The sequence below is a fragment of the Protobothrops mucrosquamatus genome, unplaced genomic scaffold (genome assembly GCF_001527695.2).
Source record: "Protobothrops mucrosquamatus isolate PMUCROS unplaced genomic scaffold, P.Mucros_1.0 scaffold2022, whole genome shotgun sequence".
NCBI classification, from domain to species: domain Eukaryota; kingdom Metazoa; phylum Chordata; class Lepidosauria; order Squamata; family Viperidae; genus Protobothrops; species Protobothrops mucrosquamatus.
Genome location: NW_015388133.1, coordinates 132,265 through 158,836, shown reverse-complemented (window position 1 = coordinate 158,836; position 26,572 = coordinate 132,265). Strand labels below are relative to the sequence as shown.

General features: G+C 36.2%; 1 protein-coding gene across 1 annotated transcript; it reads right to left on the bottom strand.

The window, feature by feature from the left end:
* Window positions 1-6,440: 6,440 nt before the first annotated feature.
* Window positions 6,441-24,884, bottom strand: LOC107294627 (chemokine-like protein TAFA-2). The gene is made up of 4 exons (XM_029285657.1): window positions 24,878-24,884; window positions 17,514-17,663; window positions 11,934-12,058; window positions 6,441-6,779 (listed from the first exon to the last, which is right to left on the bottom strand). The coding sequence occupies exons 1-4, from the start codon at window positions 24,882-24,884 to the stop codon at window positions 6,768-6,770; spliced, it is 294 nt and encodes a 97-aa protein (XP_029141490.1). The 3' UTR covers window positions 6,441-6,767.
* Window positions 24,885-26,572: the final 1,688 nt, after the last annotated feature.

Sequence of the window (26,572 nt, the reverse complement as noted above, 5' to 3'; positions counted from 1 at the left end):
CAGTAGGAATTGGCAAGCTACATGTACAAGTGAACACATTCTCGTCTTTCTTCAAAATGCATCTTGCAGGCCAATGTTTTTTATTATAGTATAGAATTACTTCATCCAATATCAGCCAGAATTTTTCCACATTCTCATTGTCTGAATTGTTTTGTACATTACTTTCAAATGAAATTGATCAATACTAACGTACATTACTTAAATTCAGAAATCAAACATTACTTTAACTAGGTTTTGTGTGTCCATGCCAGCTGATTTACTAGACATGGCAATCCCACAATAAACTCAGTTGACAACAAATAAGAAACCATTCATTGCTATTGTTACCTTTGGCCTTGTGGGCAGAGCAAATAAAAATAAGAATAATTTGACAGAAATGAAGATTTAATACAGAGCTGCTACAGATATTCATTGCTGCCGCATCTAATTTATGAGCTATTTAAAGTGATGCATAGTTTTAATCCAAAAATGTCTTTGCCTCCCAAATCTCTTCTCCACCCCCAACCTTCAACCACCTTGCTTCAGGAACAATCTATTCACCTAATTTACCTTGGAAAACTTTAAACTGCTCTGCAATAGACGACACTTTGTTTCTGCAGTTGGGCCTGAACCCACCACAATGCGATGAATACTTTCAGCACAGCCACGCACAACCTTGTGCCATCCCAATATACTGAAGCTGAATTTGCATCATCCCTGTCAGCATAGCCACTGGCAATTTGGCAGAAGGCTGCTTCTCTTTCTTGTTCCTACATCAATACTTTTGTCTGATGGTCTTAAGTGCATTCCCTACCAATTAATCAGAATTCCCACAGTAACAATTTATTCGGCCACCAGTGACATATCTGCTCTTCACCAGAATGTAATTGATTACTTACACATGAGGAAATGCAGTTGAAGGCATAAAAAGCAAGTTCTTACCAGCTGAAACACTTATCTCCTCTAGCTATATTTCAGCCTTAATAAAAACATACAATTTTATACATTTTAAACTAAAAACACTTTTCAGTGTAAAGCTATGCAAAAAAGGATACACACATACCTTTGGGCTTTGCACAGCCCCAAATGTTCACCGCTCCATTAATTTACATTAAACACTACCTTAAAGAGTAATGAAATTAACAGAAGCTTTTTATACTTAGCCAAATTCCCCAGTGGCAGTATCATCTTTTTAAAGTGTTTCAGCGAAATGGTGGATTCCCAGCACAAGGAAATTGCCTCAATTTTCCACACATTGAGCACAAGCTAAAATCTAGAAACCAGAAGAACCTAGGGGTGAAGAGCTAAATTAATGGGCCTCACTGCAGCTATAAGTCAGAAATGTAATCAGTGTTTACATCTTCCTAAGCTTTTGGGGAAACCCTTGGTAATTTTGGACTAAGCAAGATTTTATGGGGTAGCAGCCACCTGTATTGGGGGTTTTACAAAAAGGGAATTTGGATAAAATCTCAAGGAATATTCAATTTTGGACATCCCTGAATTTTGGCTAGCAATGACCAAAGCTGTTTCCTAATTTTTCTACCCCAAAACAGGATGTAGAATTCCAGACAAGGCTGAATCCTACTTCACTATGCTTTCTAGTCCCTTTTTTTGTCCACCCCTTTTGTCACCCTGTACTAAATAATTCCTACTAATGGTAAAAGAAAATTCCTTTTTAGGGTTTCTCCTCCAACTGTTGGAGAGAACCTGCCTTTCATAGCATAAAATTCAGCCAAACCTCTTTTCATATTTTGCCACTGACAAATAGGATGGAAAGGCATTTTTGCTCAGCCCAAGCATTTATACGCACTTAAATACCTTGAGAAGATATTTAGTCACTCTTTATTTCAGATAGAAGCAGTAAGGCTATATAATAGGATGACTAATTTGGTCAAGATCCAATCCACTGAAAAAAAAGCACCATACCTGTATCAGAAGTGCAAAAAAAGTATTAAAGCATTAGACTGGAAGTGGGAGAGTTTGTAATGCTTTCTCTAACTGCATGCTCAGGTTATATCTCACCAACAAAAATCAGTGTCAAAAGGGTTTTTTTGCTATGGAAGTAGTCTTCCACATAATAATAATTCATTATACGACAGTTCAAAGTTACAATAGTATTGATAAAATGACTTATGACTGGTCTCCAAAGTTATAGCTGTTGCAGAGCCCCCACATTCATGTGATCAAAACATGGACACTTAGCAGTTTGCTCACACTTATGACTACAGAGACATTTCAACTCCCCCCACCCACCCACTTATCTCGCTTCCCACCCATCTTTGCCATTTTCTCTGTCATGTACAATGGCACTTCTCGGAGAGAACAGAGGGAGTGCAACTGTAGAGGCCCAGGGCCTTCAGCCGTCTCAGCCAGCTGGCAACACTCCCAGCTCTTACTTTAGCCCCAATGCTGCTGTTGCAACTGAGAAATGCTGCCACAAGATCTATCTTGCCACCAGCCATCTCAGCACCCCAGGACAAAGCCCCAGTTGTCTTTGCTTCCCTATGTTCCACAGACCCTGCTGTGTCCAGCTGACCTTTGCCCTCTTCCTCTCACTGATGATGAGGCATATCTCGTATGATTCTATGCAAGGCAGCTGCTGAGCATGCCAAGCCTTCTTCCCAAGGCTGCTCAAGCCATTCTCCAAATCATATGTGTTATTCTCTAAAGAATAACCATGTGCACCGTTCTCATCAGGATTCAGAATGCCCTTGAAAACTTCTGAGATCTTCCAAAGCATTGTGAGAATGGTGCATATGCCATTCTCCAAATGGGGCATCTGCCTTCTCCTCAAATCTGGGGAAGATGGAAGAATTATGTGGCCAGCAACTGCTTCACAAAGGGCCAGGGTGGGCCTGCCTTATCAGCAGTGGGAAAAAGAACACAGCAAAGATCACCTGAAGTGGTGGAGTGCAGGGAAGCAGTAGTCTCAGAGTGCAGAGCAGTGAGGGTGGCTGGACTGGAATGGCTGGGGTTTCCTGGCGTGTCTATTTTGTGCCGTGCAGCTGGATAGCAGCTTTGTACCTCTTTGCTGGGGCTTCCTGGGACGGCTGGGGCTTCCCGGGGTAGCTAATTTGCCCTGTCTTGCTGTACTACACCTTAGGAGCTTCTTGCAGAGTTGTGACACACCAAGAAGCCTTTTTGCACTGTGGTGCTAGGCTATACTGGGGCTGGGCTTCATATTGCGTATTCTTTCACCAGCCTTCCTGAGCTCATGCATGTCCTGTACTCGGCCTCCTTGCACCCTGCATGTCCTCCCCCATCTCATGCATGTCCTGTACTAGGCCTCCTAGGGCCTCCTCCATCCCACCCCCCTGCACTCTTTATCTGGGACTCCCTCCACTTTCTACTTAATGAGCCATTTATCTGGAGTTATGATAACAACCAGGACTGGCCTGGATTGCCAGGGTGATGCAGTCATGTAACATTGTGTTTCATGATTGCATTGCTTAGTAATGAAAATTCTGATTCCAACTGTGGTCATATGTCGAGGACTATCTGCATTGTGGAAAACTAAAAGGATAGAATTACAAGTTATGATTTGAAACTAAGTATCTTTGTTTTAAGGTTTTACAGAGGCCTATATTTTCCAATTCTCAATGTATAAGAACTTTTATGCACTTAGCCATCTATAAAGAAATTTGTCCTTTATTATTTTATCATAGTTTTAATAATTTGGTTTCTATTCCTTTATTAGCAATAAAACTAAATTTAAAAGCATAGATGCACACATATATAAACACATGGTGCTAGAAGATGTATTATGCCATATAAAATATTTCTATGCTTGCAGACTATCCTTACAATCAATTGGATTGAGTCTTGTAGCAGAAAACTTGGTTACAGTTATTCAAAATAAATAAATCAGTACAGCTTCAAACCTAGGGAAATGGGTTATAATCCTTAGGTTTTTTACAATTATACATACTATTATACCATTGTATAAAGAGCAAGACTAGTAGAAATGTTATGTTAATGTTTATTCATTTGATTTCTACCTATCTTTTGTTCACGGATTCAAGGTGGTCTCTCATTTTCTCCACCCTGTGGTTGTGGTAACTTGGACTGAGAGTGACTGGCCCAATGTCAACTATTACGTTTCACTGATTGAAGGATAGTTATCAAACTGGGTCTTCCCTATGCCAATGCAACAACTTTACTACGCTAATCAACATCTTTTTTTTTCATCTCTATGTGCATAATGTTCACCTTTTTCACTTCACTAGATGTCTTCAAAATTTACCTTTTCCTCCCACTTTTCCCAAAGGACTCTCATAATTAAAACAAGGTAGGAAAGCATATAGAAAATAAATCCTTGAATTCTTTACAGTCTCTTTATCAGCTAACCAAGTTAGGTAACCAAGTATTGTGCTTTTGTTTGGTTGTGTGCGTGTCTGTAAAGGTCTAATAAGGACGGTGTAGCCTGTGTATGTGTGTTTGTGTCTCATCAGGGTAATGCATGCATTGTTTTTATTGTGGCACAGCAAAACAGATGAAAACAGTCTAATTGAGGTAGGCATCTACATGTTGTTTCTGTGGGTCCTATGTGTATGTATGCAGTGGGAAACATGAGAAAGACTGCATATATTCTGCCTTGGGTGATATGATAGGGAAGATGGAATACTCCAAACTGAATACTAGGTTATCTGTCCCATAAGGATGTGTTGGGAGATATTTTCTAGGGTTTTTTTCTTCTCAGCCTCTGCCTGATGGCACCCATTTTTTAACTTGATCTTTTTCTTGCTAACTTGTCCTAGACAACTGGGTCCCATTTTTTTTTCCTGATGGGAATCCAAACTTGCCTTATAAAAGTTCTGTCTAATTTTCCATTTGGCTGGAAAAAATAAAAACCAAATGAATCACCTTGCAGAGATTAAAACGAACTTTAATATTTCACAGTCTGTTATTTACATAGCATCCGAAGCAAGTAAAACATAGTCTGTTACAAAAACGTTGAGATAACAAAATTGGAGGGTTCATACAGTCACAGCATGGAGGCCAGGCCACTCCAAAACAGGACAGGGCAAGGCAAAGTTTGGAAGGTGCATCTGCTTGCCCACTACATTCTTCCTGGATACTCCAATCCATCTAAATTAGTTGGAATTAGATATTGACTTTGGATATTACTTTGCAATTTATATACTTGCAGCCTCATTCCTATATTATATCAACAGAATGTCAGGAATCAAGGTAGCCATAATAGGATACAGATATGGAACATTTTTACAGATGCTCATAAAGTGGAAGTGGATTTCAATAGTTAATAAGAAAAATTAATAATGATTTATGTTAAAGGAACATGTCTACACCTTCGTTATTAATTTTCCATTTGCTATGAAATTTTACATGGACCTTAAATATAGTTTTCTACTAGGAAGCCAGATTATCAAAATATGACATTAATTTTGCCAGAGACAACACTGTTCTATGTTCGTTGATTTCCTCTAGCAGCTTTAAAAAAAAATCTTGAAAACTTTGTCTTAATAAACCAAAGACAAGTGGATGTTCCTTCATCCCCTAATACAAATAGGAGTAAAATAACTAGGGATTTTAGTATTATTTTAATAGAGAATAGATTATTAAAAACAATAATTTGCCCCTAAAAGGGATTTGTACTCATTATAGTTGTCCGTTACAAGTATTTATTTAATACTAAGTGGGTAATTAAACTAACTCAAGTCTTCAAATAAAATTTAAACTCAACCAAGCACAACACAGCAAAGTGAAAGACAATACTTTCCTTGTTCTCAGACGTTTAATAGAATTTATCCAACAAATTATCCTTACAACTTTAAAGTTATCAAAGACTTAAAACTATAATAAGCCTGATTAAAGTAATTGCTGAACAAGGTGGAAGAATGGTCAGGGAGAATATCTTTTGTGGAAATCAAACAGAAGATATTTCTTTCATCAAGGTTTTGGATTCTATCTCTACTGCAGATGTTCCCATAACCTTGGCAAAGAATCTGGTCTGCTGTCTTGATAAATATTGAAACAACTGCATGTTTTTTTTTTTTGAAAGACCAGAATTTGGTTTCTTGGACCCAAATTTTCAAAGCCTGTTATCTGTGAAACCAATAAAACATTGACTATAAATCATTTGTAAATACCCTAATTTTATGTTGAATCATCCATTTAAGTTTCCAATTCTTTTAGCAATCAACACAGCAAGCTTTGAGACAAAAAACAGCTAAAAGGAAAGAAAGCTTTTTCGCCCCTTTGGGGCCATTAACAGACTCTATGCAGTGAAGAATAGTTGACTGAACAGAAAGGGAAGAAATGCTTGTTTGTCTCTCTCTCCTCATAGGTATATCCATGATATGGAATAGAAATTATGGAACAGAAGGGAGTTGTAACCTCATTCAAGACCCAGAATTGTAGAATTGGTAACAATTGATTGTTAAATACCTTTGAGGCTGCACTTACTTAATCAGTAGCTGATGCGATATTTTATTTTCAAAAACAAGGAAAAATTTCCAAGATATCTGCTGAGACAAGAATACCAATCCTGTTCTTTAATCCTTGGTACTGTTCTTTCAAAAGGAAGCAGACTGCAGCACCATTCTCTAGGCTGATGTACTTGAGGAAGATTAATAAAGTGCCCACAAAAAATAGCCATCCTATACCTCAAATGCATTATATCCTGCACCAAGGAAATCTTCATATTTCCAACTCTGCAAAGCATACGAGAAGTATCTTGCACCTGAACAAAAGCCATATTGTGCCATTTTTGGAACGCTGGCCATATCAATGAAGATGACATCTGATAACAATGGATCTTCCAAGATCTATCGTGTGACCTGTGAACAGAACAGAATGTATCAAAGAGACCTCTGCCACCTTAACATCTTGGAGTAGATTTATATTCCCATATATTTATATTCTTTGCCAATTGAGGTTTACATAATACTAAGTTTGGTTTGTTAATGAATTAAGGCTATGCAGCGCTTTAGAATCAAAGAAGAAAAGGTCCTTTGAAACATAACATGGAATATCTGTCAGCACTTTCTTAAACCAAATGTACCTCTGCCTAAGATTGGACAATAGCTACCAAGTGCAGATGCACCTTCCTGGGAGAAGAGCTACTTTTCACATGAGTGCCCCTGAGAAGTCAGAAGCACATTCTATCAAATCTGAATATAGCTCTATTATGAATCAGTGCTCTGGAAGCAAAACTAAAAAAAAAAAGATAACACATTGTTCCAGGCCAATGTTAAGATGAAAAAATGGTTTTAAGTCAACAACTGTTACTGGACTAAGACCAAAGGTTGATGTGACTCAGATGAGTTGCCACATTAATTTGTTCCTTTAGATAGATTGTTTTCACATAATATACAAGTGATGATGTGACCTGTTTCTGATTTAAAGTATTTTAACACCAGTCCATTTACTACGTGATTAGTGAGATGTATGAGTCAACCCATATATATTTCTATGTGATTGTTAGGCAAATTCTGGGTTGGCATGTTGTGTGAACCCATCTCTATCATCTTCCAAATGTAGACAAACACTGCAGTTTGCACAAACATCCTAGTTTAGTGGTGGCTGCTGTCTTATGCACACAAGGAATGCACACAAGGAATATCTTTAATTACATGCACAGTCACAAACAGAAGCAATGAAAAACAACTCAATCAGCTTTAAAAGTGTCTGTCAGAATCCCATGAATCAAGAGTCACAACCCCCCCCCCAAAAAAAAAGGAAAAGAAAGGAAAGATATATTGCAACAGAACATGTATGAGATTTATATGGGGGCAGCGGAATTTATTCCAAAATGCTTAAATATTAACATTTCTTATAATTTAATGCCCTCAAGCACTTCCAGGCTTCCAATTTTAAGATTATGTTAAGTGACCTTTTTAGCTGTTAAAGTGAAAGGCATTTTTTTAAAAATTTAAAATTCCCCTTGCATAGTACAATAACATTCTGAAAAAGAAAACCAGGGACATGCAAGGCTCTCAAAATATTTTAATAGAAATGCATATGCATTTAACAAGGATGATTAAAGTCCCAGAAATAGAAAGTCTGCTTGGTATGATACTAATGAATTAGGTGAAATCCATTGTTTCCATCTCTGTGATTCCCCATGTCCAATTATTACAATTAGTCCATATCAATGTACCTTAATGTTAAGTCTGACATGGGTGGAAGCTTCAGAGAAGTATAAGGCATATGCCCTCCCTAGGACAAACTCCCCTTATTCAAGTTCTTATAATCAGACTTCTGCAATTAAGGAAGCACTGACTCCAAGGAAAACAAAACTCCTAAAACTTAAGACTCTTGAATTCCAGAAACTCTTGCTTCTTCCCATCTTCCAATGCAAAGAAACTGTAGTCAAAACTGCTATGCTGTCATGGGAATCTAAAGTAATGCCATTTACTAGAAGTCACCTACACAACAAAGCATATTCAGTGTGGTTAAGCCATCCTAAGTTTCTTTTAGTTGCCATGCCCCAAATCTTTCCATTTGGCACTAAAAATGACTACAGATAGTCCTCACTTAACAACAGTTATTGGGACCAAAATTTCCCAATTTTGGGAAATGTGTCATTTAGCAATGGCAGTTCTAGCAGTCTCCAGTTACCATCATTAAGCAATGAGCTCACATGATCAGCTTCCCTATTGGCTTTGCTTGTGGGAAAGTGATAGGGAATGTTGCAAATCACTGTCACGTGACCATGCTATTACTGCGATGGCTGGAGCTTTGAGGACTGACTGAAACTACCACTTGTTCAGAGTGTTGCAAGTCTGAACAGCTGCTGAATTATTGGTTGCTAAATGAGAACCACCTGTAAAGTTCAGTTGTTTCAAATTTTAACCTGCTATATAAAACATTTTGGATTGCTATTACTTAACTCCAGTCTTACTTATTTCCTTTGTAACAAATTGACAAATCTACCTCCATGAAGCCTGAGAAAAATGTCAGGTTATATAATATCTGTTGATGACTGTAGAGACTTCAGATATTCCATACCTTGTTTACTCATTACAAAGTCCTTTCTCATTTATTTCACTGGAGGTCTGGAGATTTCTGTCAAGACAGCCACGAGAATTGTGGATACATTTAAATATTCTTATTTAAATTCTCTCCCTGGCCATATGTGCATGCCAAACAAGAGAGATATTCACAGGAACACTTTAGCAAATCTACTGCAAAATAGCAAACTAAGAGCATCAGAGGGAAAAACAACTTCCATCCATGTGTATACAGCAGAGAACCATACAGTAGTTAATGTGGGATTATATGCATATTATTTAAATGTCCAGCCAGTAACAGTGTATTTCAAAGACAGAACAAACAGAAGACAATTTGCTTTAATGCAAAAACTGAATGATCAGAGAAAGACAAATTATAAAATAAATATAGCTGTCTGAAAGCTATGAAGTCACATACTAGTGATATGAGCAACAGAGAATCTGTTTTCTGGATGGAAATGGTGCTCTTGAATATTCTGAGAATTCACCTGTGTTCAGGAAACAAGGGGATTATTATTTCCCTACTGCCCACACATCTAAGCGTGAATGCAGTGACGCTGTGGTTAATTTGAAAATAGGAAACATTTCCTGTGAACAGTTGAGGATGCTCAGAGTGTCAATTAGTCCAAATGAGCAGAGAGACCGCTGTGTTTTGCATCCAAGCCTAGGTGAATTCTTATCTGTCTTCCTCGGGTTGCTCATTACTTGGCACTTCTTTCTTGCCCCAGGGGTGTATTGGGTTCTCTATTGTTCCTTCACTTCAGCAATTTCTTTGAAAGCACATGCTCCAAAGCCCAATCATCTCTTCTAGCTATGAATGGGATGCCCCAATTAATAAAGACTCAGCTACAGTATGTTGTTTCCAGTAGTTGTAACTAATCCTGTGACCCAGAGGCAGAATGGATTTTTTGGTAGATAGGATTTCACATTTATAATTTTTTTTTAGAGAAGATGTGGCCATGCTGAATAAGTTGATAATGTGAAGTGGGTGGAAGTAAGGCTAAAAAAAAAATCCTCTTTTTTTTCTTGGGGTTTTGGAGAGAATTTTGAAATACACCCCAATTTTGTATGTTTTCCACTTCAAAACTGAGGAAACTGCCCACCAGTTTTCAGCAGTTGTGCTGAGACATTGCTCCAAAGGCCATTAAAATAGTATAAAAACTCCCCAACTAGTTGGAAATGGATAAGAACATTGGAAATAGATAAGAAGTGCAAATTCTTCTCTGTATAGGGAAGAGGCTTGACAAAGATGACCATAGGATAAAATTTCTATTTTCCAAATAGTACCTTCAGAGCTAAAGAGAAGACACATACAACGCTGACACTAAAAAAATGTAAAATTAAATATAAAAATGGTAACAGGTAAAGCAAGGTTGATGGAGGGAGGATAGTAGTTTTGGTCATCAGGATTACCTGAGTCAATGGGATCTACTCTGATGCTCAGTGTTTAGAAAGCATTTCAGCGTGTGTTTGTTATTGGCAGGCCAAAAGATAAGAAAGAAAATACTCTGCCATTCACAGAGCAATTCTTTGGGGATGTTTGTGTGTAAAGGAGATGGAAGCACAAAGCAGGCAAAGCTTGAAGAATAATTACACTCCACTGTATGAACAATGATTACAAAATTATTCAACTGATTAACCATGACATACATGTAATTACTAATGAGTTTGATAAAATTTTAATTATACCTTGTTCTTCAGAGTATTCAGCAAGCCATGAAAATAATAATCATGTAGTTCTCTGTCACAGATGATTGCTCCAACAGGAGGAGCTGTGACAGGATGGAAAGTGTTTGGCTGGAGTGAGAGGAAAAGAATGGAAAACCTGCTGCTGGGCAAAAATCTTACAGATGCAGCCTCTATCTAAGAACTTCACTGGAATACTGAGTGAACCTCTAGTCAGAGACTCTCCTCCTAAATAGCCATTAGAACTGCAAATCAATTTCTATCAGCTGGATGATGCTTCTTTTAACTAAACAACTGATCTTTTATTATGAGCACTACACTTGTCACTTCTGATTTTGTCACTCTTCTCTGAAATAATAGGAGGACAGATGGGGGAAAAATACCTGAACCAAGTGATTTTCAACAGAGAAAAATATTTTCCATTATTAAGGAACTGACCAAATTTGGGAAATGTTTAGTAAGATTTGTTATTGAACCTTCTTCCAATTTTGCCAACAACTCTTGTTTTTTCCCCCCTTACTTTATTACGCAGCTTTTGATGGAAGAAGAATCTTTAAATCTGTGCAAATATCCACAGGATTGTACTAAAATGCACTGTTCATACTACATCAAGATATTCAAGGCATACTTAAGGTTTAATTGTTTATAAAATAGTTGAATGTCTAAACAGTTACAAAAATGATAGCATTTGTATGAAAGATTGGTGGTTTGGAAAATAGGAAGTGACTAGTGTATTATGTCCTTTCTCCATATAATCATCCCATCAGCTGTGGAGTTTCATTGCTTGCCTTTCATGTGGCTGCTTACATTATTTTCTGTTTTTAATCTCCTGCCACTGCATCAACCAAAGCAATACTTCATAGCCAGGCCCAGTAGTAACAACTTACTAATAAAAAACTAAGCTCAAGAACAAGGGTATTTTGGTAGTGCCCATGGGACATTCAACCCATTAAAGACCCTTATATTTTGCCTAAATTGCCTCACCATTGTGTTTCTTTTCTTTCCCTCAACATGGTTTTGTAAACTATTTTTAATTAAGAACCATAGGATAGTTGACCTGGATAATGGCTGAATGGTAAGTTGGCATCTCTGAGCCATCACACAGCGATAATGTTTGGTGTTCTTAGCACATCTTTACTAAGCAATAAAGTGATCCCTGCAATTCTCATTCAGCAGATCATCTAATCATTAGATTTTTAAACATTATATTACAAAAATGGTGTACAGTTTGGGCAAAATATGTGAGCCTGATCACTCATTCACTGAAGTTATATTTATTTAATTAAGACCTACCTTAGTTGTCTTTACTTTGTTTCCAGTACTGCAACTCCATCCAGACAAATCTGGTAGTACTTTACATTCCTCTCCTTCTAGACATGGCTGCATTTGGCACCACCACTTCTGAAGCACTATTGATGCTACGAGAAAACAAGTGGTGTTGTTAAAAACCTTAGCAACAAATTGATGCTGTATTTTTTCTTAACTCAAATCTACACTTCCAGTGAACTCCAAAGATACCAAAGTAAGGGTACATTCCACAATGCACTTCCAAGAAGAACTCAACACATTCTCAGATATTATCATTTCAGCTCCAGACTGGCTATAGACAGACATTCAAACAAATATCCTATTAAATGCAAGTGAATACCGTATGGTATGTGAAAATCAGAAGTATTGCATTTATATATCCAGATTTATTTATTTATTTATTATTTTTGAAATAGGAACTGAGAGAAAAATTGATACCATCCAAAGTCTACCATGAAACAGAACTATGAAAGGAAGAAATTGTGTTAAAAATAATAAAATAATACAGTTACAAGGAAAGCTATTCTAATTTTTGAAATATTTTCACACTTACGTGAATACACACAAACACACTTGAACAAAACTGTCCTATGCAAAGTTCAGCCACTGATGAAACAAATCCAAGATTATTTCTTGTGGTTGCACCAATTATTCAGCAAGCAAAGGCAAGACAGCCATTTTTCAAGGATATTTCCAGCTGCCATTTTGCACACAATTGAGGATGGATTTGATAGCCAAAATGGTCCACTCCAATTCTGTGAAGATGGTGGAGAATAACCTAGGTCTTCCTACACTCGGAGTCTGCATTCTTATCAATGAATTATAACCTATTCACGTTTCTTTTAAATTAAAAAGCTATATGCTTAAAAGTATAAACAGCTTTTAAACAGCTAAAATCTGTTTATACTTTTTATAAACAGATAAAAAAGGACAAGCAATGAAACAAAGAAGTTTTATAGAAACACAAGAATGCATTTTAAAAAAATCATCAGTGAAACTAATGATAACTTCTTATTACAAGCAAATAATGAAAATAGTCTCCTATATAATACATACTAGGAAAAAAAGAAAGTTTTATTTGATGTATAAGCATTAAATTAAAAAAATACACTGCAAAAGAAGAGTATCTTGGCGATTTTAATTAAAACAACAGCAACTCTGGGAGGCTAAGAAGTTGAGCAGCCAAAAAAACCAGTATGAAACTTAAAACTTTTCTCAGTCAAATCTATCCGCCTTATCAACTGGCTTTTCCACCACAGGGGAAAATCTTTTTAAAGATTAAAAGCCCAAGGCATTTTGCATGCAATTTTTAAAATTCGTAGGTAGAAAAAGAGATATTTTTATCCAGGAAGAGTTGAAACAGCAAAGCAAAGCCTTCTATTCACATACTCAAACTCCTAGCCTCTTATACAGTAATTTCTTTTCGTTTTTAGTTCTATATTATTTTAAAAAGGAAATTAACTAGTTTCTCTAGAACAAACTGCCGGCCCGCGGACCGGACACGTCACGTGAAAGCCGTGCCCACCCCATTGCCGGCAATGGCAAAACCGGCCTGATACGTTGCGCGACGTCACGTGATGTCGCGAGTTTGACATGCCTGCTCTAGAAAATCCAGTGTTTCTTCCCACTAATCTTCCCTTGCCATCATCTTTGCCATAAGTACTGACATCCACAAATCCTAGTTTATTTTCTTGCTTTCTTCTTTTGCTATTTTCAGTTCAGTTCAGACTAAGATAGTTCAGGTGTAAAGCCACCCCCACCCCCATCCCCAGACAGCCACACCCACACATGTCCAACACTCAAAAATTAAGTTCTTTAATTTTTACATTTCATTTCCTGGAATTGTTTCATGAATTCATTGTTCATACACAGTTCATACACACTGTTGTGACACTATGTTGGGTTGCCGACACTGGAATAATATGAATGCAAGACCCACAACCAAGCCTACAGTTAACCCAGAGCTTGGGGGGGAAATGATCAAAACTGGAAGAGTTACCAGTCATATTGTGCAAAGCCAGGGCCAATGTTTCATTCTTAAAGGAAAAATAAGGATTGATAGACACTGACTGGAAGCACACACAGCACAACAATATTGGTTGGAAAATACGTATTCTTCCATTAGTACTTTGCTGCCTTGGGTAGGTCCAAGACATGTTAATGACAACTGATCAAGAATAAACTGTCATGAAAGGTTAACTACAGATGGGATTTGAGACCTCAGTGTTCTATGTTTTTCTCATTGTTTTTCTCAGTGCTTTTGCTTCCACAAGGCCTGGTAAACTAGTTGCAGGCAAAAGGATCTTAATCTGCCTTTGTTGATACGCCAGCAACACATTGATTTTACTTTGCCTGTCAGCTCCCTCCTATATCATGGTAATGCAGCTGCAGTGCAAAAGCTGAGGATACAGAAAAGTGACTAATAAGCAAGCAATGTTGCATGGTGTGCTGCCCTTCTGAGCCTCAGGCTGCCTCTATCCCCTTCTCTGCCACTGCAGTCAGTTCCACCAGTTCATTCAAACGAAGCAGAATCTGTCATTAGGTCTGAAGTGGAGGAAGTCTCGTTAGCTTATTCCATGGTTTGTTAACAAGTCTGATTCATAAAGCATAATTTGTTTTATCCAACATAGTTTAAGTTAACCAGTGTTCGCTGTTTGGATAAGTTTAAATATCACTCTTCCTTGTTGCAGTGTTCAGGAGAGAGAAGTGCATGAGCCTAAAAATCAAAATTTCCAATGAATGTAAGATAGTGCTGCACCACTACGTTACACAAGGATTAAAGAGAAGATATCATGATGATTTCAATGAAATCTCAATGGGTAATTTTAGGGAAATGCTTTGTTCAGATAAATTGAAGTACTTTTCCAAAGCTGCTAAGAGATGCTAGTCTTTCAGGGGAATAGTATCCTATGTTTTTTAAGTAGTTTCTTGGCATCACATATAAATCCATTTGTACCAACCAAGCTGCCAAGACAATCAATAATGTACCAGCAGAGGCTTTGAGCCATTTCAAATAGATCCCAAATGACACTATTCAATAAAATATAGATGGGCTGAGGTTGTTTTTAGCAGTTTGCACAGGTGATTAGATTGCATGCTTTCATTCCTATGTGTTACACCTACTTTATAGTAACAGGTTTTCCTACTTTTTTTAAGTAGATTTCAGAGAGAGGGAATCTTAGATATTATAGCTAAATTGACCTTCCCATAAGAGAAAGGAAATGTTGATGTTTAAATAAATTCCTTTCTGAGTAAAAATAAGACACAATTGCACATAAAATATTGGCTTCTGAAATCAAAACTGAGCAATAATTACAGTTTCAATTGAAAAGCTCTTTATAGAAAGAAAAATCTATAGTCAATTTTCAGAATAAGTGAGAGAGTCACTGTTTTGCTAAAACCAGCTAAATAATTAATGCACAACTTAATATCCACAATACTATATAGTTATGAAATATCACATACATATACAAAAAGCTACCAATTTTTTTTCTGTAGTTCATCCCTTCCATAAAATATATCTTGCTATCCTATTCCTAAACTTCTTAGCAAAGCAGATCGTTCTTTTCCCAGGAGAGAGGAAGAACATCACTTAAAATAGCAAATTGACTACAGTATTTACTGTACCAATTTCCTTTAAAAAAATACTAAGCAGTTGATAACATACCATTGTATCTATACTACTGAGGAAGGCGATGTGACTGGCCTAGGCTTCCTGGCCTGTTTTGTATATTTTTATTCCACATCAGATTTCATGTCCAGTAGTGGCAAGGTGTTGGTGGCCACAAATTTCTAGGAAGAATAGGAAACTAATAAGAGTATATCTCTTCAATACAAAACTTTATTAGTTCTGAGCTACAATATTTATTTTGGCAAGATTCAATTGCAAATTACCATAGAAGGGCTCTACAATCAGCCTGAAAGATTGCAGATTATAACCAGTTTATTGGTTATAACAGCATTAATCTGTGAAGTTTCTCTAAAAAGATTGAAAATATGTGCTTGAATGATGTTTGCTTTTGCAAAAAAAAGAAAACAGATGGCACCTGTTGAGAAATTTCAGGAACTTTCCCATGTGTGGATAGTGCATGAAATCTGAGGTCACATCTCAACTGAGACTTGAAGTCACACGGCCAGTCATATTCTGCCAGACTCGGTTCCTATTACAAAACTGTTGATAAATGAGTACAGAACTGTAACAAAACATAATACTGGATGTCTGTTTTATGGGGACAACATGCCTATTGTCTCAAGTTTTACTAATCCATCTTCAATTTATGTTTCTGACTGAATGTTCAATAATATCATCATTTTCATTATAAACTTAAAAAAAGCCTAGAAAACAAAAAAGTTTAAAGCAATGAATCAAATTGTGCAGTAAAAAGCAGCAGATTTTGGAGTACTTGACAACCCACTTTTTCTATTCCAAAAATAGTAATTGAAGAATATTCAGTTATGCCCAGAGTCTAACTAAGTTACCCTAGCCTCCATTTGAAGAAGAGTCAGATTATTACCCCATCTAGTTTAGTGTTTTGCTTCTCCAATCTGCTGTTCTTCAGGTATTTTTGGTCAGTCACTCCCATAATCTGTGTTAACCTGGCTTATGATACAAAAGTAACAGTCCACCTTACTAGCTGCAAGACTGATCCATACTGAAGAAATGTTTGCAAGGCTTTCTTAATCCTACCTGGAGATTCCACTGAACCAATGACAATGAATAATCATTTTGGCTTACCACTTATTTGCTTTCCAAATCTTGGCTTATTCAGACAGATAATCTGATGTTATACAAATTCAATAGCAGGACTGGGATGTAGAAACATCAGCCTTCCTTGCCATACAAAATTATTCAAATTGGCTAATCATGGTTGCCATTAATTGCTTTTAATGACTATCAGAGACTCATTGACACTTTGAGAACAACTAAATATATACTTGTATTCAAAGTTAAGTACACCATTATGTTAGTCTTTCAACATAATTTTATTAGCTGTTAATAATAATTTGTACTTCTGGACATTTCCTAATAAGAACTAACTGTTGAAGGCTATGAAATGCTTTAAATCTTAAAGCAAGGCAAATGCTCTGATCATGCAGAGGCACTCATGTAGCAAGCTGCCTATAATTCTTTAAAGAAACTAAGTCATTTCTTGGTATTGTGTGGTTTTGCATTTGGTCTATAACATGCTAGACAGGAACTTTAGTCAGCTCCCATATGCTCTAAAGCACGGGTATCAAACTCAATTGTGTCATGTGATGTATCACGATGGTTTTTGCCTTTGCGGGGCCGGGGTGGGCGTGGCCTGCAAGTGACGCATCTGGCCTGCTCTAAAGCATACTTCTGCTTTCAAATCAAAAACACATTCAGGCTGTGTTACTTAACAGAACACAGAATCCAGAATAACAGAGTTTGGTTGACATTTTTAAAGTATAGGATTGTATTTAATATAAATTTTTCAGCAAGCACTACTATCCAGACTCACAGGCTTTAGAGCTATGAATCCATCTTTTGACCTAGCTACAACCATGTCCAAACATTCACACTGTAGGCATCTGTACACTTACCATCTACACATGAAGGAGCAGCATGTGTTGTCCCAGCTACCTGACCTGGAAAGCAGGAACATTTCACTGTTTGGGAGCGCTCTTCAATCTTATTCTTATTGCAGCATCTGTGGGCAGCAATGACTTCACATGTACCAGGTTCTATGTGCACTGCAAGGAAGGAAAGCATATGCTATATCTATGTTTTAGGAGTAAAAAGACATAATATTGTACATACGGAATAAAAGAAATTAAGGAACAAGTTGTAAGTAGAGCAAAAAGCTTAACAGTTTTTTTTGAAAAAAAACTTTGCTAAATGCATTAAATAAGAGCTGAGGGGAAAATGCATTTTTTCAGAAGCCAAATATCACATTTGAAAAAAAAAATCAAAGGGTACCATTCACAAATTGTCATTGGTCAGCTAAGGCTCAGCTGACTCCAAAACACCAGCTCATAAACTCTAGCAAACCTGTCTGAGTAATATGTGGTACAAGCCACACAATAATACTTTTAGACAGCAAAATCCAGATGAACTTGCCTTGTACAATGCTTGTTGCCTTTCAAATGTGTTGAAACTGCAACTGTCAGAATTACTATTCTCAAATAATCTAGAGGAATTTCATGATACCAAAAGGAAAGGCTGATATAAAGTTACTCATAACTTCACTCCTTTTAGAATTTTCACTGGTCCGAAACCAATCTAAATCCAAAGAAAAATTACATGTCATATCAATGGAAGTAATGGACATCAAATTGAGATCAGCCGAAGCTGATTTCTAGATCAATTTCAATTTAATAATTTTGTAGATTCCTATTCCTGTCGTAGCTTTTTTCTCCTTCTATCCTAGTGTCTAAAATCTATCATTTTGAACATGATGAGCAACTTGGGATCCAAGATTTTAGGTAGAGGTGAATTTGCCTTCCCTAGAAACCATAATCTAAAAGATTTATAGATGAGATACAATTTAATCCAAGAGTCTAAGCCTTTTATATCTTTTTTGTTAGTCCAGCAAGTAACAAAGTGTTCTGAAACTAATAAAGCTATATTTTATAATGCTATATTCCATTTCCCTTCTGTAACTAGATTTGAGTTGGCTGATATATTATTTATATTTATCAAATTAATTGATTGTTTCTTCTGTCATTTAACTGACATGATTACCACTAAAATAAAGCTCAAGAATGTTTTTTTGAGAATTCTAGTAAAAAAACACTTCATATTTGTTAAGTGTCAATCATTTGATGACTCACATTTCCTTTTTGCCATTAATAATGTAATGTAAGAGAATTTGCTTAACTTTAGTTGCATGTCACAAGAAGTGAAGCATAATGGCCACTTAGTTGGCCCAAAACAGGGGTGTATGATACTTTACTGAGGCACTTTAAAGGAGTGTTTTGCTGGGATCTTCATAAAGTTGTAGACATGATTCTAACTGTAGAAACATTCACAAGAATGACATAAATAATTAAATGATTAATTTCCCTGGAATTATCTCATTTTTAAAAAGAACTACGTTATTAACATCCCCTTTGACATTTTCCTCAGTATCATTAAATTTGTAAATAAGGTAAGGAACAAAGCCAGAAGTATTGAAATAATTTTCTTAAATGTTCAATGTCCTTTTTCTTTTCAAATCACTACCTATATACATGAGAAAAAGAGAAGAAGTAATGATTTATCTCCCTCTTCTAAGTTATTATATGAAGAACAGTAAATTCAAAAAGCATATCTGATTAAATTTTCTGGAGTTGTGGTTGAGAAATTACTAATCTCCATCTTTAAAAACAGTATTAGTTGTTAAGTCAAGAACAGTTGGAACTGCTTAATAAGAAATAATCACAAATAATTAACTATCTGGAAATGCATGTAAATGAAAATAATCACTGTAACATAAAAGTAATTTCAGTGAATCTATGTCTGAAAAATTAATGAGCAGACTTGGTTTGGTTCATATATAAACAAATAATGGAACTGATGTTTATTTTTTTATTTATTAAAATTAGAAATTTCCCATCTCCCTCACAGAGTGACTCTGGGTAATGTACAAATAAAATGAGAAAAGGAGTATAAATCCTTCCATTCCCCACCATCCAGTCAGAGCTGAAGAAGCTTCTTGGATGAGAAGCGAAACCTCTTCAAAGAAAAACAAGTGAGTCCAGTTGCCTCGTGAAAAAGCATCCTTAGGACAACTATGACCTGGATGACTGAGAATCTCCATAGACATTTGCTGAAATTATGTATAAAAAAATTGGGAGTCCAATGCAAAATGTCATAAAGGATTGAAAAGAGGCAAATAAGTCAAAATTTATGTCAAAAATATAATAAATTATTCAAAGTTATTTATCAATTAATGATAAAAATTTATTGTGAAACTTTTGAAAGTAGACATTTAACTTTTGTTCTAAAAAACCCACTTCTTAATAATAATAATAATAATAAAGTTGGAAGGGGCCTTGGAGGTCATCTTGATCACATCATTACTCATATTCTTACTAAACTTGACTTAAAATATACTTGACTTTAAAAAAAAGAATGAGTTATGTTGTCATAGAATACTACATGCACAAGCTTTTTGGACTAATGTAAATGGTTATGAATTGAAATATATAAAAAACTTATTACAGAAAATACTGTTGTACTGCTGAATTCTAATGGAAGAAACAGCAGTGTTTGCAGATATGTTAACAAATTGGCTTGAGCTGTTTTTTGTTAAGGCTAGCTGTTAATTATTCCTTCCTAGGACATTCTTTTGAAATTGCTAATACTGTATTTCTAATGATCAACACTAAGAGATAATTTTATTAACCTACATATTTTGAAATTATATTTTAGTGAGAGCTTATGAGTTTTAAGTAAAACTGAAAAAAGCTAGAATTCCAGTTTGCACTCTCAAGGCAATATCTGAAATCTAATCTGTGGAAAATATTTCTAGTCATACACTTTATTAAAAAGCATTTAAGTCTGCTGCAGTGTCCTGACTTCCATGTACTGAACAATAGCTAGATACCTATTATGTACAAACAATAACCTTATGAAATGACAACTGTTTCTTTTTGTCAAATATGTGAATTTATGTTGCAGTTATACCAGAAACACTTGCAATTTCTTCATTTTGCCAAAACTGTTATAGTTTTGTATTTTTCTATATTCCCAGGACCATATGTTCTGTTAAATTCCTTTGCAGCATATAATTAATCCAATCAAAGAGGTGATTACTTATTCAGATTATATACAGGAATATTCTTGTTGATTTCTTTATCTATTTCACACCTAAACTCTGTGTTCCTTTTGCATATTGAAAATTTTCATTAAAACTGAATTACTAAAGAATTTAAAGACAGAGGGAGAGAGAGGCAGTGTATCAAATTTATAGTCAGGAATATTATTACAAATGTTTGCAGGATAGACAATTGTATGATTATTAAGGGCAGAAATGAAAGTAATGGTTCATTAGTATGAAATGTCCATTAAATAACAATAAATATACATACAGTAAATGGAAGTGGTAATAATGCATAAATATACATAAATATACATAGGGTCTGAGGACTTTTCTTACTATCTGGGTACAAATCATTTCAATTCTGCCACAATCTCTTTAGGAGACTGATCTTCAGCATCTTTTCTTAGAAATGTTTTTTATAAAATGCAAAGAGATTTGCTTTCTGGTATAAGTGCATGTAACAATAGTAAAATTGCTAATGATAAGTCCTGAGCCTCCAGTTCAGGAATTCTTCCTGGACTTGGATCCCTTTCTTATACATGGCTCCTTCTTCTGCTGTACAAATGAAAATCCAACAGACATTAGATTTGCTAAGTATCTAGGACAGGGGTGTCAAACTGCCGGCCTGCGGGCCGGACGCGACATGGCAAAACTGCGCCCACCCCATTGCCGGCAATGGCAAAAAAGCTCCAATACGTCACGCGACATCACGTGACGTCGCGAGTTTGACATGTCTGATCTAGGACTTCAAATAGCGAGCAAACAAATAAGCCTTTAGGGATGATTTGTATCAATTCATACCATAGATACTAATAAAAGTCTGCTAAACTAACATGGGATCTTGGCAAATTGCAGGGAAACACCTGGATTTGTTTTATTTGTTTGTTTATTAAACAAATTTATATGGCCTCCCATCTCACTATGTACTGGATTACTACACCATGGCAACCAGGGAAATTTTAAAAAAAACACCTCAAGATGAAATGCACAAAAACCCTACTCTTTTTTTTAACATGCATCAAACATATTTTTAAATGGCTAAGTCTTTGATTGCACAGTCATACCTGTCATCCTCACTTTTTTATACCCCACCCCTACTCCTCCAGTTACATCTGACAGACAAGGTCCAAAAGATTGTAAATTCCTATGACATTCACAATTATAAGAATTTTTCACCAAGATGGACATTTTCAGAGGAATTGAAACTATGGAGGCTATCAGTGGCTATTTGTTATAGGTTTCCATTTAATATTTGGTGTTACATTGTGAGAACAGAATGTTGGACTAGGTAAGTTTTGATCTGCTCCAATATGGGTTTTCTTGTGTTCTCCTTCTCAGCTGGTTATTGATGTAATTTACTTAATAGCTGAGAAGTGTGTCATTAAATAACCAAAGGTGGGCAAAAAAGGCAGTAGAAGTCAAAATGACTTCCAACTTTCTGCTGGCTTCCCCATTGAATTTCCTTGTGGGAAGCTGGCAGAGAGCATCAAAAACTTTCCTTCCTTCCTTCCTTCCTTCCTTCCTTCCTTCCTTCCTTCCTTCCTTCCTTCCTGGATTAATTAGGAAAGCTTTTTGATAAAATTCAAACCTTAAAGTGTTATCGCTGACTCCTTCAAGTCATTCTTGAACACTTAAAAAAGATCTAGAAATATGCTACCAGAGCAACCTTGAGAGAAACTGTTAATGAAGGAGATTCTGTACCACTGTGGAACTGGTATAAAGAACATTCCTTTTGTACACCTGGTAACTTGATATTAGAGCTATAACCAGGCAATTGCTCAGCCACTCATCAGGAATGATTACACGAATCTTCCAACCTCTTTTCTTTTTGTATTTTCTGCTGCCCACTGGCTGATCACAGAGGAAGATAAGTGTGCCAATTTCCCCATCTCATTCATCTGTAGACATTGGAAAAATCCTCAGAGATGCCTTTGGAATATTGGGGACCATTGTTCAGATGATAAACAAATCTGGTCGACAAGCTCTGACCTTTTTCTCAAAGTCCTCTCTATTTTTCAGTCACTTTGGCTGTTCTTTCCAGAATTATCATCCTTGAAAGTTATCTTACACACACTCTGTCCCTCAGTATGTGATTTTTGCAGCCTTCTCCTACAAGCTCATCTATGTACACTTTGCATGTGATCTGTAACCTCAAGTCAAAAGTAGTATACTTATATATTTATTCAACATGTACCTAACAATTGACAGGAAGAGACAATGGGCTTCAATGTATTAATGAAAATATTACTGGACTCGGATACAAAATTTCTAGATCCCAAATCTCAGAGTATTTAGGGCTTTACATAGAAAAAAAATTATATATGCAGGTTAATTTCTACACATCTAAGCACATCACAGATAAAATCTTACCTACCATAATTATTTTTCCAAGTTCAGAGAATTTCTGATTCCCATCAAGAAGCATTTGAAGGCCTGTCCTTAATTGGGAGAGTAAACTATTCAGACCTGGGTGAACTGCAACATGTTTTTCTAATCATTTAATAATGTTCTTAAAAATTTCCTTTGTTACTTTCAGAATTTCTATTAGTTTTAGGAAAAATACTAATACTGTGTGCTTGTTAAATAAAACAGATCTGGGCTTGGCTATAGCCCATTAGAGGCCATGTGTTCCAAAAACCACTTCAGTAACCAGAAAAATCAACTCAGTTATTTTGTTGTGGGAAGATAGAGGTAACATTTAACAATGGAGCACAATGTTCCTTAAACTATAACAAGATTTAGGACATTTATTTTGCATGTCTAAACTCCCCAAACTTTTCTTCTATTAAAAAAAAAAAGGCTTAAAATTTTGGCTTTATCTAGTCTGGGTTGTTTCAGAGGTTGCAGAAAGGTTATCCACAGCTACATGCAGTCTAAAGATTAAAAGTGTATTTAATTTATCAACTGAATATACTTTTGCAAGTATTATGTACTTGCATTTTTTGCACAGAATATTAAACTTATAAATGTTAAATGTATACCAGATATAAAAAACAGCAGGCAACTGATTTTTAAATCAACATGTATCAACTACTAAATGGAAGTTTTCTGCTTGTTATGCATGAAATGCAAAAATTCCCTAATTTAAAACGCTACATGTGCAAATGATTCAGTTCATTTAATAAAAAATTAAAATGTGGATTTGAAATATGATCTTAATTGGAAATAAGCCTCGTAAAAGAGAATTTCAACAAAAATCACATTTTAAAAGCTACTTTAACAATCCAGGCACTGTTTCAGACTTTCTATAAAACTATGCCTATCTTCCCAAATCTTATAAATATCCCAAGCCATTTTTCACAGATAACAGTATGATTGGTGAGAAAATGGGGGTAGAAAATTGGTGAGAAAATTGTGGGTGTTGAGTCTTGTTTGTTGTTAAGAATGTATTCATTATGAATATGCATCTAAAGAATTTGAAATATCTAAAACAAAAGATTCTCAAGTAAACAAAGGCTTTGGCAATATGTCATATTAATAAATTGCAAGCCGTATTTGAAATTGCCCTGGCACTTGCAGCAATGGTCCCCAGATTCCCCTCCATCATAAGCATTAGAATATGGAAAAGTATCACTTTCACATTTAGGATAAAACCTATATGAACTGTACATGAAAAAGAAGAAATGTCATTATGGAAAATAACAGGAAAATGTCCTGAGACACTGCTCTTTTCAATTTATTTTGCCTTCCTCCCTTCCCAAATAACTCTTTTATGTTCAAATCCACGTTGTTAGGTTTTTGCACTAATATTAAAATAAGTTGATCTGTTAATCTGATTGTGCATACTTTGAAAGCAAGGTTTGCTGGAGCATTTGGAAGTGCAGCACTTCTCTAATGCAGCGGCATCTTTTTCAGGCATACATGCCTTACTTACTATATTATTATTATTATAATAATAATAATAATAATAATAATAATAATAATAATAATAATAATAATAATAATAATAATAATAATAATAATAATAATAATAATAATAATAATAAAGTTGGAAGGGACCTTGGAGGTCATCGAGTCCAACCCCCTGCTCAGGCAGGAAACTCTACACCATTTCGGACAAATGGCTGTCCAGTCTCTTCTTAAAAACCTACAATCGTTTGACATGGTGAAATCCTTATACCTGACAGTTCCCAAACAGAAAGGCATTAATGGTGTACTTACCTGCCATTTTTCATTTCTTTGTAGAAAAATAATTCTAACTAATGCTGTTCTTTGAGGTCACCCAAAGGGATTCATCTTTTGCATTACTAATCATTTTAATCACAAAAAAGCAGAGCCAAAAGACTGAAAATTCCTATGAATGTGAATAATTCCTCCAGAGAATTAGAGAGCCGTTACATGATGTTTCCCTCTACTGATCAGATTAAAGTGACCTGATCCCAGCAAACTATTGATACATGCAAATATCAAAGCAAACTTGAGAAACAAGTACAGATGCAGCCAAAAGTATTGGTACCCCACCACTTTTCCCCAAAGAACCCCAAGTTGCAATAAAATAAACTGAAACTGACACGAGTAAATGCCACTATTTTTTATTGCACAGTCTGTTTTGATGTATGACTAAGCACATTCTTGTAAATCACAAAGCAATTGAAAATGTATTGGTACCCCTTAAAAGTTAAAAGGCATTCTTGGATCTTAGTGATCTCTCAATCAGACTATTTACTTTAATTATGACAGCCATCTTCAATGTCATAATTAGCCACTCTTCCTTTTTAAATGGAGAAAAGTACTTGCTTAGGCTTTTGTGTCATTATGTGCAGTATAGTGAACGTAGGTTAAAAAAAAGGAAAGCAGAAAGGAAAGAAAGTATGGTCAATGTAAAGGCTACAAAGCATCTCTAAAGAGCTTTGTGTGCATATGATCATGATTGTTATTACAGTAGTATTACTGTCGCCAACCTTACTGGATGTGGCTGGAGGAGAAAAACTGATCCCAGATTGAATAGAAGAATAGTTCAAATGGTGGAGAAAGAGCTAAGGAATATATCAAAATAGATCCTGGCTGACCCAAGATCAAGTTGCAACAATATCAAGTCATCCCATCCAGCACTGGCTGACAGAAAGTGGCTTCCAGTAGATCCCACTACTGAATGACAGACACAAACAAGCCAGACTGCTAAAGTGCATGTTTCCTGGTATTTCTACTTGGTGCTCTTTGATCTGAGCTCTATAATTGCCTTTTGTCACTTCTTCAGCTTAGGCATTCAATACATTTTGAGGACTTTTTAGATCAGTGGTTCTCAACCTTTTTAATGCCGCGACCCCAACCAGTCGTAAGTCGAGGACTAAACCGGTCGTAAGTCGAGGACTAAACTGGTCGTAAGTCGAGGACTAAACCGGTCGTAAGTCGAGGACTACCCAACCGGTCGTAAGTCGAGAACTTTCCCTGCCCGGGTGCGCCGCGCATGCGTGGTTCTGCCCCCTGCGCCGGCTGAGGTGTAGCTGGCAAGCGGCAGAGACGGAGCAGGCCGACCACCAGCTGGCCCAGCCCAAGGGAGGTAAGGCACCCACCGGAAAAGGGGAAAAAATGGCGGACAAAAAAAATGGCGGACAGCCTTGCTTGGCGACCCCCATGAAATGGTCGATCGACCCCAAATGGGGTCCCGACCCACAGGTTGAGAACCACTGTTTTAGATCTTAGACTTCAGCCTTTCTTTATAGCCATGTGCCTCATATTGCTTACATGAATCCCACAATCCTGAGCCTCATAACTGCTACCACCTTGTCTCTTGCACCCTAAAACCAAGTGTGGGTTGTTTGCTGGAACCTTGATGGCTGATCTGGCTTGAACAATGCTGTTGTTTCACCTATTGCAATTCTGAAAGCCTGAAGACTAATTTACAACTTTATGATA

Coding starts and splice junctions, on each gene's coding strand:
- LOC107294627 (XM_029285657.1), bottom strand. Junction 12,059..17,513: donor TGCTCCTTCATGTGTAGATG/GTAAGTGTACAG, acceptor GTTTTCTCGTAG/CATCAATAGTGCTTCAGAAG.